General features: G+C 38.7%; 1 protein-coding gene across 1 annotated transcript; it reads left to right on the top strand.

The window, feature by feature from the left end:
- The first annotated feature begins 4,894 nt into the window (after positions 1-4,894).
- Positions 4,895-12,315, top strand: LOC136648989 (serpin B10-like). The gene is made up of 7 exons (XM_066625351.1): positions 4,895-5,062; positions 6,496-6,608; positions 8,143-8,284; positions 8,942-9,059; positions 10,016-10,158; positions 10,636-10,803; positions 11,324-12,315. Exons 1-7 carry the CDS (start codon positions 4,895-4,897, stop codon positions 11,726-11,728), a joined length of 1,257 nt encoding a protein of 418 aa, XP_066481448.1. The 3' UTR covers positions 11,729-12,315.

The raw sequence follows: 12,315 nt of genomic DNA, 5'->3' as shown, positions 1-12,315 counted from the left end.
CAGCTACACCCTCAGTGAATCAGCTCCTAGAGTTAAAAGGTAAGCCCTTTTCATAGAATGTATGTAGTTTCTGAATCAGCATCAAGGTAGTTCCTGTGAAACCACACCTACTAAAATATTTGAGCTGGATGCTAAGCGAATACAGTTTTGATATGTACACACTACTGTTCTGTGCAACTGTGAATCACAGTTTCTTTGAAAGCTGCTGTGAAGCGTTATTAGGGCTCCAGAATGCGCATACCTGGAGGACAGAGGAGTGCCAAGTGAAAGTCAAGGCTGGTCTGTCATGTTTCACACATGGTCACAAGGGTGTGCCTTTGGCAGATACAAATGAAGAAGAGTGTGTGAAATGGAATGTAGGTTTAATGCCTGATTGTTACCTAGTGACACTTGAACAAACACTTTTCTGCTCCCAAGAAACTGGTGTTCATTCCAAATGAAATCAAATGTAATAGAAACATGGGTGGAAATAATTTGCATTGGCTTTCTAATATAGATTTAAATCCTGATTTAGTGACTGTTTGGATTACTGTATTAAACACAGGATTCCCAAATCTGAGGGGAAAAAATACCCCAATATACCTTATATACACCCTATTGTTCCCAGTCTTACTACAAGAAAACAGAGACAGACATATTTTGCTTCCAAGTTATTTCTATCCTAAGCCTGGATAAGAGCAGGTTAAAGGTCGGGACGAGGAGAATAACAGTGTTCCATGAGCCTACTATAGGATGTTTCTCAATCATTTCGGCTTTGCTATATCACATCACAAGCCTATTCAATGCCCATTTCTGTTTCCAAAATTGGCTAGCTATAGTCCTCTGGAAACTCACTAGCAAGACATCAAAGCAATAGCCCCTGCCCCTCCCTCATTGTTTGTCATCTCTACTCAGAGATATACAGTCTCTGAATATGCAGGTTCTACTGAGGATCAGATTATACATAAGTGTGTATAGGTTTGCATCCAAACTCAATGACTTTTCCATGTTTCACAGAAAAAAAAATTGCTTCAACTGCTCTTATTCAACCTTTTGCTGACTCATTCTGTAGCAATTTGACACATTATAACTCAGATATTTGTATTACTGTATATGATGGTGTCATTTTTTTTGCACACTATGTTATGTCATGCCTTCCTAGGATGTTTCAGTTTTTCCATAGGGACTTCCCTTTAGGCCAAAATATATTGCATCACATGTGCTGAGAAACTAGAAATGTTTTCCTGGGAGTGGTGATAAAATCTATATAAACAGCCTGCCTTTCACTTGGGATTCACAGGAAGGTGAAGAGCGTGTTTGCTTTAATGGTTGGATTAAACAAGGTATGTACAGTTACAAACATTAAATTTTTGTTCTGGTTCTGGGATCTGCTGACACATCAAGGGTAATTAATTTGTTAACATAGGTGGCAGTGATTGTTGAATGTTTTAATATCATTTTATATAAGAGAGAGAATGGTAGCTTACAGCCCAAATCTGTGCATATTTACTCGGAAGTAAATTCTCAGTGGACTCCCAAATAAGTATGCATAAGATTGCAACATTCTAGAGTTTCAGAGATCTGCAATTTAAAGTGTACCATTTGTGGCATACTTTTAGCTGAATATGTTTCCTTATGATAAAAGATATTATATTTGTTCTATACTGTATTGTATAGTATACTATAACAGTGTTTCTCAAACTGTGTGTCGGGACCCACTAGGTGGGTCATGAGTCAACTTCAGGTGGGTCCCCATTCATTTCAATATTTTATTTTTAATATATTAGACTTGATGCTCCCATGGTATGTGACTGCATTTGGGGAAATGTTACAGACCTGTACATTTAACAAGTTACTATGTATATTATTTCAACAATGATAGTAAATGGGACTTACTTCTGGGTAAGTGTGGGTAGGACTGCAACCTAGGATTGTTAAAAATGTTTCTGCTTGATGACGTCGCTTCCAGCCATGACATGACTTCCAGTGGGTCCTGACAGATTCTTATTCTAAAAAGTGGGTTCCAGTGCTAAAGGAGTGAGAACCACTGCTATATTATATAGTATGGTATAGTGTGTGTGTGTATATATATATATATATATATATATATATATATATATATATATGTATGTATGTATGTATGTATGTATGTATGTATGTGTGTATATATATAATATGTGTGTATGTATGTGTGTATATATATGTATGTATATATATAAAATATATATGTATGTGTGTGTATATAAACACACACACACACATACATACATACATACACACATAGAGTACAGTACTACTGTATACTGTAGTATACTATAAACTATACAATATAAAATACTATATTCCTTTGTGTCATTTAAGCTCATTCTTTACATCTGTTAGTGATCGGTGTCAGTAGCACAAATGACTTGCCACAGGACCCTTTCATTTAAGAATCTAGTCTCTAGTGAAAAGAATAAGCACCACAAAGATGTAGAATTGTATGCATTATATTGAAAGGTACGCAGGAAGTAGTCTGTGAGTGAATGGTGCAGTTACACAGCTGAAACTAAGTAGGCCTGGTGCTCAGAATCAGTGATGTATGTGAGTGGTCACAGTGTCATTCTTGGACTGAATTGTCAGGCTTATAACTTCCTTTCCTGTTGTTTTTACAGCAGCATGTTTCACAGGCAGTAATATGTGATAAGTATGCTTGTCATGAAAAGCCTCACTGCTGATTCCTTCATATTGGGGCAGATTATTATTCTGCCCAGGTGTTAACCCTGAAGAAACATGAGTTCAAGTCCCTGCTCAGATAGATAGCTTTCTGAATGACCTTGAACCAGACAGTATAAATCTGCCTAGCCTGCTTTGCAGGGTTGTTGGAAGTGAGTGAAAAGCAGTTGTGAAGGAACCCAGAAATAAGCAGCTCTGAACTCTTTAGCAGAAAACCAGGGAAGAAACATACTATATAATTATCTAGAATGCCACAGAAAGCGTTGCTTCTCTCCTGACAGAGCTTTTGTGTAGAATAGGTAGTTGATGGAGAAATTCAACAAGCCTCACTTTTCCCACCATAGTGATACAATAATGGGAAATGCATTACACCTGCTTTTTTTTCCATTCTTGCAGCTGTTAAAGACACAGACCCCCTGTCTGGAAAATGTAGCATCCCACACACAGGAGTTTGGCATGATGAATAGAACATGCATGATATGCATAGAATAGAAAAACTGAGTTTATGATGGGTGATGCCTATGAATATGGCCTCTGCAAAGCTGGACAGAATACAGCATTGCATGTAGGTGGCTCAGCTGGGTGGAACAGAACTGTTAATTAGTGGAATTGAAAGACTACTACTTAAAGGACTATTGGGAAGGTGAGAAGCAAGACTAGGCTTGATAAAACAGGTTGTTGGTAATCCACAGGCATCAACAAACCACTACGTGTGGCAACATTCCTTCCCAGGTAGTCCAGCCTACCAGTACCATTAAGAACATGGTTCTCAGGTAGAGACAGATTCTGTTGAGAACTTGGAACAACCTCTCTTGCCTGTTTCAGTAAATGTTCTTACTGGCTTACAGAGAAAGAAACTCTGATAAGCTATGCTAGGAAGACATATGTCCCAAGATGACTTATGGATATTCACAGAACACTATGGCGATTATTTGTTTGGCACATTCCCATGAAGGAAGTTAGTACACAAGGTATGATTCCATATACGGCAACACACCTGCAGTATAATGCATTTGCATGCCCTGAGAGCAGTGTGAAGGAAGTCATTTCCAATCTAGGCACTAGAAGTTGTTCTGCCATGAGAGAAGCTTAGATGAGCCTTGGAAAATTAATTCACTATGGGTGCAATCCGAACCCACTTTCTAGCACTGACATAAGGGCAATGCAGCTCCGAGGGAAGGGAACAAACATTCCCTTACTTTGAGGAGGGTTCCTTGAATGCTACCCAACTGCAGGATGCAGCACACGTCCCATTGACACAGCTATGCCAATACTAGAAAACTGGTTAGGATTTGGCCCTAAGTCAGATACATACATGAGCTTTGAAGCCAGAAAGTTCCATACATTGCAGGTTTCCTCCTCTCTTTGCCACTAGTTAGGTAGTCAGGATGGATTGGGGTTTTCTGATGCAATCTGTGCTTCAGCTGATAGATATGGGGAAATTTCATAAAGCATCACCACTGCAGAGAAAGAACAGTTCTATCCTGAATTCTGACCTACTGGTATGTGTTTTTCTCAGTGTAAGAGTGATGTCAAACTCCAATTCTGAGACAAAAACCAATTTGTGTCCTAAGTTGGGAAAATACTGACCCAAAACTTATTACAGAGAATATTTGACTAGCTACTACAAGTTTTCCTTATATAATTGGTCCTTAACTAGACCAGATGACATCTGCTTTTGACCCATCCAAGGCATACCCACTATGCCAGTTGAGAGCAGATTTGTGATCTAGTTAAGTAACCAGTCAAAGAAATGAACAGTTTATAGCTAGAGGTGTTTGTTTCCAGTGAGTAAGATAGGATTACAGCCTAAGTCTTACTGAATACAATGAGCTTTACTTCTGAGTAAAGTAAACAATACCACTTTGAAATACCTCTATTTATAGCACTTCTGTGCTAAAAATATGGTCTTTTCAATGTCTCAGGAGACGGCCAATATGCCATGATGGAAGTGTTATGGACAGGAAAAGACATTAAACCACAAAAAAGTCACAAAACAATTACAGGGAAGATAAGCAGCTGGGTGGTCCAAGTGCTTGATTGGTCTGTAAAGTTTATCTTTCTGGTCAGTTGCCTTCACTGGAAGTTTCCAGAATTCCCTCAGAAGGAAAGAGGCTTGAGCTACAATCCAGTTCATTTGTTATAAGTTAACATTCAGTCTGAAACTTACATTTGTCTTTTTACTAGGCTTAAAAGATCAATGGAGGCTCTGAATACAGCAAACACTGCTTTTGCCCTTGACGTTTTTAAACAGTTCAGCAAGACCCAAGGCAACCAGAATATCTTCTTTTCACCATGGAGTATTTATTCCATTTTGACTGCTGTGTACCTTGGGGCAAAGGGCCAAACAGCTGAGCAGATAGCAGAGGTAAGCTTGTGCTATGTATAATTCAAAATTTTGAAGAAAAAACTGCCACTACTCTGTATAGTAATGGCAATTGCCACATGTGGGAGGACCAATATAGAATGTTATTGTTATGATTAAACAGCACTGTTTCACAAAGTCATGGTACCTGGGGGACAAAATTTTTGTTTTCTTTCAATTTATAATTTCAATTTATAAAACTTCATAATCTTATAAAAATTGAAACTTTAAACATATACCATAATATATTTGTCTTGTCTCAGTGCACCAAAAAGATACATTTTCTCCCCATGTTGAGAACAGCTGTGGAGTGCAAGCTAGCATTCAAACTTGAAACAAAGAATTGTGCCCTGTACATGTGTACCACATTTCATTCCGGTCTCTCAACTTTCAGCAGGGTTTTAATGTTACAAACAGGCTCCAGAGTGGTTTTACACATGTGCTTAACCCCTCTGCTTACCAGAGGCTCTTCACTCAACCAGTTAAAGCAATAGCTATAAGGACAAAGATAATAGCCAGCTATGTTCAGGGTGGGAGATCAATGTTTAATGTATTTTTGTATACTGTTGAACTGAGAATAATTAGTTACTTCAAAAGTAGCTGAGAGCATATCTATTAACCTGTTCTGGTAAACCGGAAATTGCTTATACTCAAAGGCCTGGATTCAGAAAATGATAACCCTAGTTCCACATACCCAAAAAGATTTTGGACTTGTCTCAACCATGCTGCACAACAAAGCCCCTCCTTTTCCATGGTTTTTTTTTTTAACACAGCTGAGTTTCAAAACCAGTTTGTGATAATAGCATGGATGTCTGCAATTCAAAGGAAAAGGTCAAAGTCCCCTGGACATATTGAAATGCTTGTACATGCCCAAAGTAGCTCCTTTGGAATTTTAGCTATTCTCTAAAGCTCTCATTTTCCAAAGCACTCTGATTTCTTTACAAAAATAATAAGCAACAATCTATTTCAAGGAATGCCAATGCCTACAGAAAGCGGAATATTACCTTATGCTGTGTTGAATGCATCTTACTTAAGCACAAGTTCACCCAGAAAATCAGTAGTGGACCATAATAAAAACTTGGGTGTGGATGAGTCTTCACATTTAGGTCCCCAGAGGATTTTTCCTTTGAAGCAATCAAGTTAGATCATCCCCTTATTCTCCAGGAAAGAGCAGAGCCACTGTGGCCCTGAGCTAGAGTGGGGAGGGGGGTGTCACAGAATACTAGCAATGACAGCAACAGCAAACTTGTTTACCTTGGGAAAGATTTCATCCCTTTTCCCCTAGTATAGTGGAAGTGATGGAAACAACCAGTAACATGTGAAATGGCTTGAGTTGAGTTGAATTACTTTAAAGCTTCCCTTTGTTTTATGAGAGGTTGTGAGAGCAGATGACTTCATTAGCACTATGTCTTTCATTGCATTTTTTAAAATTGCAGGCACTTCACTTTAACACAGCTGGGGGAAATGAAACTACCAGTCCTAAGAGAAAAGCAGGGGCATATTCCAAACTGGAGGAGCTTCTGAATAACCCTTGCATCAATATTTCAAAGGTATCTTCTTAAAAACAAATACTGAATACGTTTAAGATGCGTGTAGGTTTGCCTGTTGTTTAGAACTAGGTTGAAGTGAGTAATGTTAATATCTTGTTTCAACTCCCTTTGACTTGACTTTCTTATATTAGACATATATCTTGCCAGAACATGAGCTTTAGTTTACACAGTGCAAAAACAAGTGAATTAAAACTGTCTAGAAGAGCAAGCATACAGACAAGTCTAGAGAGCAAATCACTGGTATACTACTGTGCACACAGTCATTTCTCTGCTTTTCTTTTCTTTCATTGCAAAAGTCTATACTAATGGTCAACTGAAATCATGCTATATACCACCTATGCATACTTACTTTGAAGTCAATCTCATTCATTTCAAATTTATTTACTTCCTCTCTTAGCTTGCATTGTAGCTACAGTACATCAACACTTCTTTGGTTCTTGATGCAAACTCACATATGCTCAATGCCATAATTTTAATGAGTATTAATATCATAGGTAGAACTTAGTTGATCTGGATAAACTTATGAAACTAAAAACAGCTCTTCACATTACTGTGTATCTGTTTGGTAGATCAGTGGTATCTTGGAGCCAACAGAAATATGGGCCACAATAAATTGATGTTTTTGTGCTTGTGCATCAATTTCAATTGAAAGCTGTTTGTTTTAAAGCCATGTCTGCCCAATGCTGCATATACACAACAGAGTTCAAATGAGCACACCTGTGGGCTGGGCAGAAATTGGTTTTTAAGCTATTTGAAATCAATTTGTTTTAAGCATGCTTAACTTTCTCTGGATTTAGCACACAGTGCATGAAATAACATTTGAGGACATATTATTTGAGTCTAGGGTATGGTTTTTTTTGTCCCCTGGGATATGTCCCTGGATTAAATAATTGGTGCACTTCACACTCTAATACTAGTATCTAATTAAAAGACCTATTTCCCACATTGCAAAGAACAATTCCTTGAACATTGCTTTCATTGATTTGTTGTCTGAAATGGTGAAATGAAGTATCTTCTCACAGATAGGTCTGTGTCAGGTGAGAAGCCACCTCCACTTGCCAATGGTTCCTAATTGGACCTTGTTCCTAGACTGCTCATCTACAAAGAGGAATACTTCATTAGTTTATTTATTTATTATATTTTAATGGCATTTTTCAGACACAATTGCATGGGGCAGCTCACATCAATTCAAATTCAGCACATAGTGCTGGTGATGGATGTGCATAGGGTCTGCCCTTAGGCTTACAAAATACAAGATAAAACACACAAGGGATTAGAAGTGGAAATCTAAGTTCCATAGAGGGAAATCAGTCTGACTGTGCCAGCATGAAGTAGTGAATGATTAATATGAATATATAAAACAAAGGGGGCCATTATATGCACACTTATCTGGGAGTAAACTTTATTAAGTGAAGATTTTCTTCTGAGCAAATTCATATAGGACAGCACTGTAAGAGGTCCTAATACAACAAAATGCGACAAGGGTCTACAATTATAATTGAACAGTGGCATTAGTCAATGCTGCATTTCTTTGTTTAAGGCACCACTTCAAAGATCGAGCAACATCCATTCAACATTCCAGGTACTTAGCCAAGAAATCAATCAACCCACAAAACATTTTCTGCTTAGGAGTGTCAATCAACTATATGGAGACAGATCGGCGCCTTTCCATAAGGTAAGCTGAGATTTTGTTCATGAACCAACATTGCAGGCTTGATTGCATACTATTGCAGAAAGGGGTGTGTGTGTGTGTGTCAGTGAGTGAGAGAGAGAGAGAGAGAGAGAGAGAGAGAGAGTGCACTCTGTATAAGAGAGTCTGTATAAGGAGTTTGAACTGAGAGCTAGGCCAGGGGCTTTAGACAGTCAACTTTATTGGTTTCCCAAGTCTCCTGACCCACACATCCCTGTGAGCTGATATCAACCTTGGGTCTTTCTGCCAGAGTGCTCAGTGCCTAATGATATGGGCAGGTGTGCTCCTTCAGCAGAATACTCTACAATGAACATGTCCTCAATACTTGGAATTCTCCTACCCCTATTGCCACCCCTGTCTGAAAATATAATGTTGCCCTGCATCAATTTTTCCTTCTGTTGCATTTGAAACCTTGGTGAAGCTGCATCTCATTATCATTATCACCAGTTAGGATTAAGAAGATAAGAAAAACTGCCTCTTGTAAGAACAGGAGTATATTCAAAATTTTACTTTGTTTTTCTGGTTGTAGGATGCCAGTATCTTATTATTGGAAGTTTTTTTCATCCTTCAGTTTGGCACTCATTGGTGTGTACCTATTGCCAAATACTATAGTTTTTAATGTTTCCTTTATTTTTGTTTAAGGAATTCTTACAGTCAATCAAGAAATATTATAACACAGAGCCAGAAACAGTAAACTTTCAGGAAGATGCAGAAGAAGTCAGAGAAGATATCAATTCCTGGGTGGAAAGCCAGACAGAAGGTAAAGCCTAATATGGGTCCCCGGCCATGTACAAATAAATATCTCGGCTTCCTCTAGCTTTTTTTCTTACCTCTCTTTTAAAACATTTGTGTTTTGCATTGGATACCATATCATACACACTGGTATGAGCATTATTCAACATTTGCCTCCTTTTCTTGAAAGCCACTGACACTTGAAAATCTCCTCTTGTCTTTACTTTGGACCAATTTATATGGCTCCTTGCTGTTGCTTGGAAGTTGACCCACTTTGACCCATGCTATAATAAGCATGTGTGAATAAGCAAGTCTCTGAATGCTTTACTATGCACCTAGACTGCTGGTCAACCGACAGTCAGTTTGGACAAAGACATCTGTCAGAATCTAGCTATGACATACCACATGCCAGGTTTGTCCTGAAGATTAGCACAAATCACCATGCAGCATTGCAGCTCACTTGAATTGATTGGTTTAATGTACATGCCTCCATAAGATTACAGTATATACCACACATCATGCTACCAATGTAGATGACACTGTGCAGAGTAAGATAGTAGGAAAGCTTTCCCTCACTATATATCCCCTTTTAAAGGCGTCCAATCCCCTTTTAAAGGCTTCTAGGCTAGACGCCAGCACAACATCCTGTGGCAAGGAGTTCCACAGACTGACCACACGCTGAGTAAAGAAATATTTTCTTTTGTCTGTCCTAACCCTCCCAACACTCAATTTTAGCGGATGTCCCCTGGTTCTGGTGTTATGTGAGAGTGTAAAGAGCATCTCTCTATCCACTCTGTCCGTCCCCTGCATAATTTTGTATGTCTCAATCATGTCCCCCCTCAGGCGTCTCTTTTCTAGGCTGAAGAGGCCCAAATGCCGTAGCCTTTCCTTATAAGGAAAAAACCTGATAATCTACCTATACTGCTATACTGAAATGAGTGGAACTTCAGAACTATGTTATTTTTTTTTTCCTTCTCTGAAAAGGTAAAATACAAAATCTGTTGAGCAAAGGATCCATAGATGCACTTACTCAGCTAATCCTGGTGAATGCACTGTACTTCAAAGGAAACTGGTCAAAGCCATTTAAGAAGGAAGACACAACAGAACAGCCTTTCCGACTGAACAAGGTACGTAATGATGTCATACTAGAATTACAAAAGGTCACTACAGTAATCGCCATGTCTGTGATTATACAGTCTGCATTGTCCTGCCACAGAGTGAGATAACAGGACCTAGTGCAGAATACTGCTCCTCATGCTATCACTGATGGAGGTTCAATTGACATGCATGAAGGATAGAGCCTTCTCTGTAGCCGCAGATCTCTAAGGAGGTGTTCAAGACACATTTGTATTTGAGTGGTGATGGTGGCCTGGCAGCGGTCTTTGTCTGTTGTTGGAGTTGTGATTGCTTTGCTGTGTGAGTAGTTTATTAATGTTTTACTTGTTTCATCTGTTTTTATATTTTACTGTTAGCCATCTTGGAATTTTTAATAAAGAAAATGAAATAAATAAATAAAATACTCTTGGGGCAGGGATAATGTTGCTTTCATTCCCGTATGAGGTTTAAGGTTTACAAAAATAACAGGTATGCTGGTCATCTTGCAGAGCATAAGTAAGCCAGTGGAGATGATGTTCCAGAATGACAAATTTAACTGGACCTACATAGAAGAAGTACAGACTGAGATTCTGGAACTTCCATATGTCAATCATGACCTTAGCATGTTTATTCTACTGCCTGATGACATCAATGATGACAGCACTGGCCTAGAAATGGTAAGGAAAAGAAGCAGGTTTCCAATGATTTAAAAAGAGGATTTGCTTTCAGTGTATATATATATCCCATACATTTCCTGGGCTTGTATTTAGTGCTTGCTTTTGGCATATAGTGTAGAAGAAATGATGGACTGACCAGATTATGGACAGAGATTGATTTGTAAATCTGCCCAAATTAAAAATGACTCTTGGAACCAGGAAAAGATTGCTATACACACATAACATTTTATTTTAGGTCAAACACAAAAAAAGAACAGGAAAAAAATTTTCTAGCCATCCAAACACAACAACACACAAGGAAAAACTAAGCTAATAATTTCAGCTCAGACAACATTTCTAGACATCTACAGATGTTTAATAGAAAGGGATACCAACCCATAGGTTGTGCAGTTGTATGTGACTGACCCACAATGACAGGTACCCATAGTGCACATTGAGTAAAACTGGATATCTTTTCCACTGACAAGTTATCTAATCGCGCTCTCTCTCTCTCTCTCTCTCTCTCTCTGTATAATTGTAGCTAGAAAAAGAGCTAACTTATGAGGCCTTATCCAAGTGGACCAGTCCAGAAAAAATGGAGGAAGCTGATGTGAAGGTGTATCTTCCTAGGATCCAGTTAAAAGATGGCTATGAACTGAAGTCAACTTTGAGCAGCCTGGGGATAACAGATGCGTTCAGTCCAGGCCATGCTGATTTCACTGGGATGTCTGAACGGAAGGATCTGGTTCTGTCCCAAGTTTTCCATAAGTGCTTTCTTGATGTTCATGAAGAGGGCACAGAGGCCACAGCTTCAAGTGCTGCCGACATAGGTGGTCGAAGTGATGGGGGTGCAATTTTGTTTGCAGTTGACCACCCTTTCCTCTTTTTCATCAGGCATAACAAAACTAAGAGCATTCTCTTCTTGGGAAGGTTCTGCTCCCCCTAAAAATAGTGCAACTTTCTGTTAGGAAACAGGAAGGATCTTGCCGCAGGAACACAGCATTAAAACAGTTGGCCAAAGTATGTCTAAATATGGTGGGTTTGTCTTTTCACTTTTCTGTGTGTTTGGGGAATGACAGAATGCCCGTGGCTAGAGCTGATATGCTCACCACAAAGTCAACTGTTTCAAAGAAAAACCCCAAAACCATACATGAGGTGGCTTGTAGCTATTTTGCTATGTTGCTTTGTCTCTCTACAGTTATACTAAGCAATGCTATTTCCAAACCAGCGTGCTGGACATGAATCCTTTTCAGCAATTGCCTTGAAAACAAAACAAAAAACTAGTCCATATACATGAATGGATTTATACCAGTGTGCTAAAAGGTCTTCACTTTTTCCTCCCCAACATGTTGGACTTTAGTGTGATGTATGAATGTGAGAGGGAATGACGATAAGTGAACAACCCACTAGACAACAAGACAGCAGCAGATTTATAACATGGGGTTACATCTAGCAATGGCCATGTTGAGTTGTAATTATACTGTATAGGTAATCACTTTTCTTTTTTCATGTTGAAATATTGTATATTTTGTA

The sequence above is a fragment of the Tiliqua scincoides genome, chromosome 4 (assembly GCF_035046505.1).
Source record: "Tiliqua scincoides isolate rTilSci1 chromosome 4, rTilSci1.hap2, whole genome shotgun sequence".
NCBI lineage: Eukaryota > Metazoa > Chordata > Lepidosauria > Squamata > Scincidae > Tiliqua > Tiliqua scincoides.
This window is presented reverse-complemented; position numbering and strand designations above follow the sequence as displayed.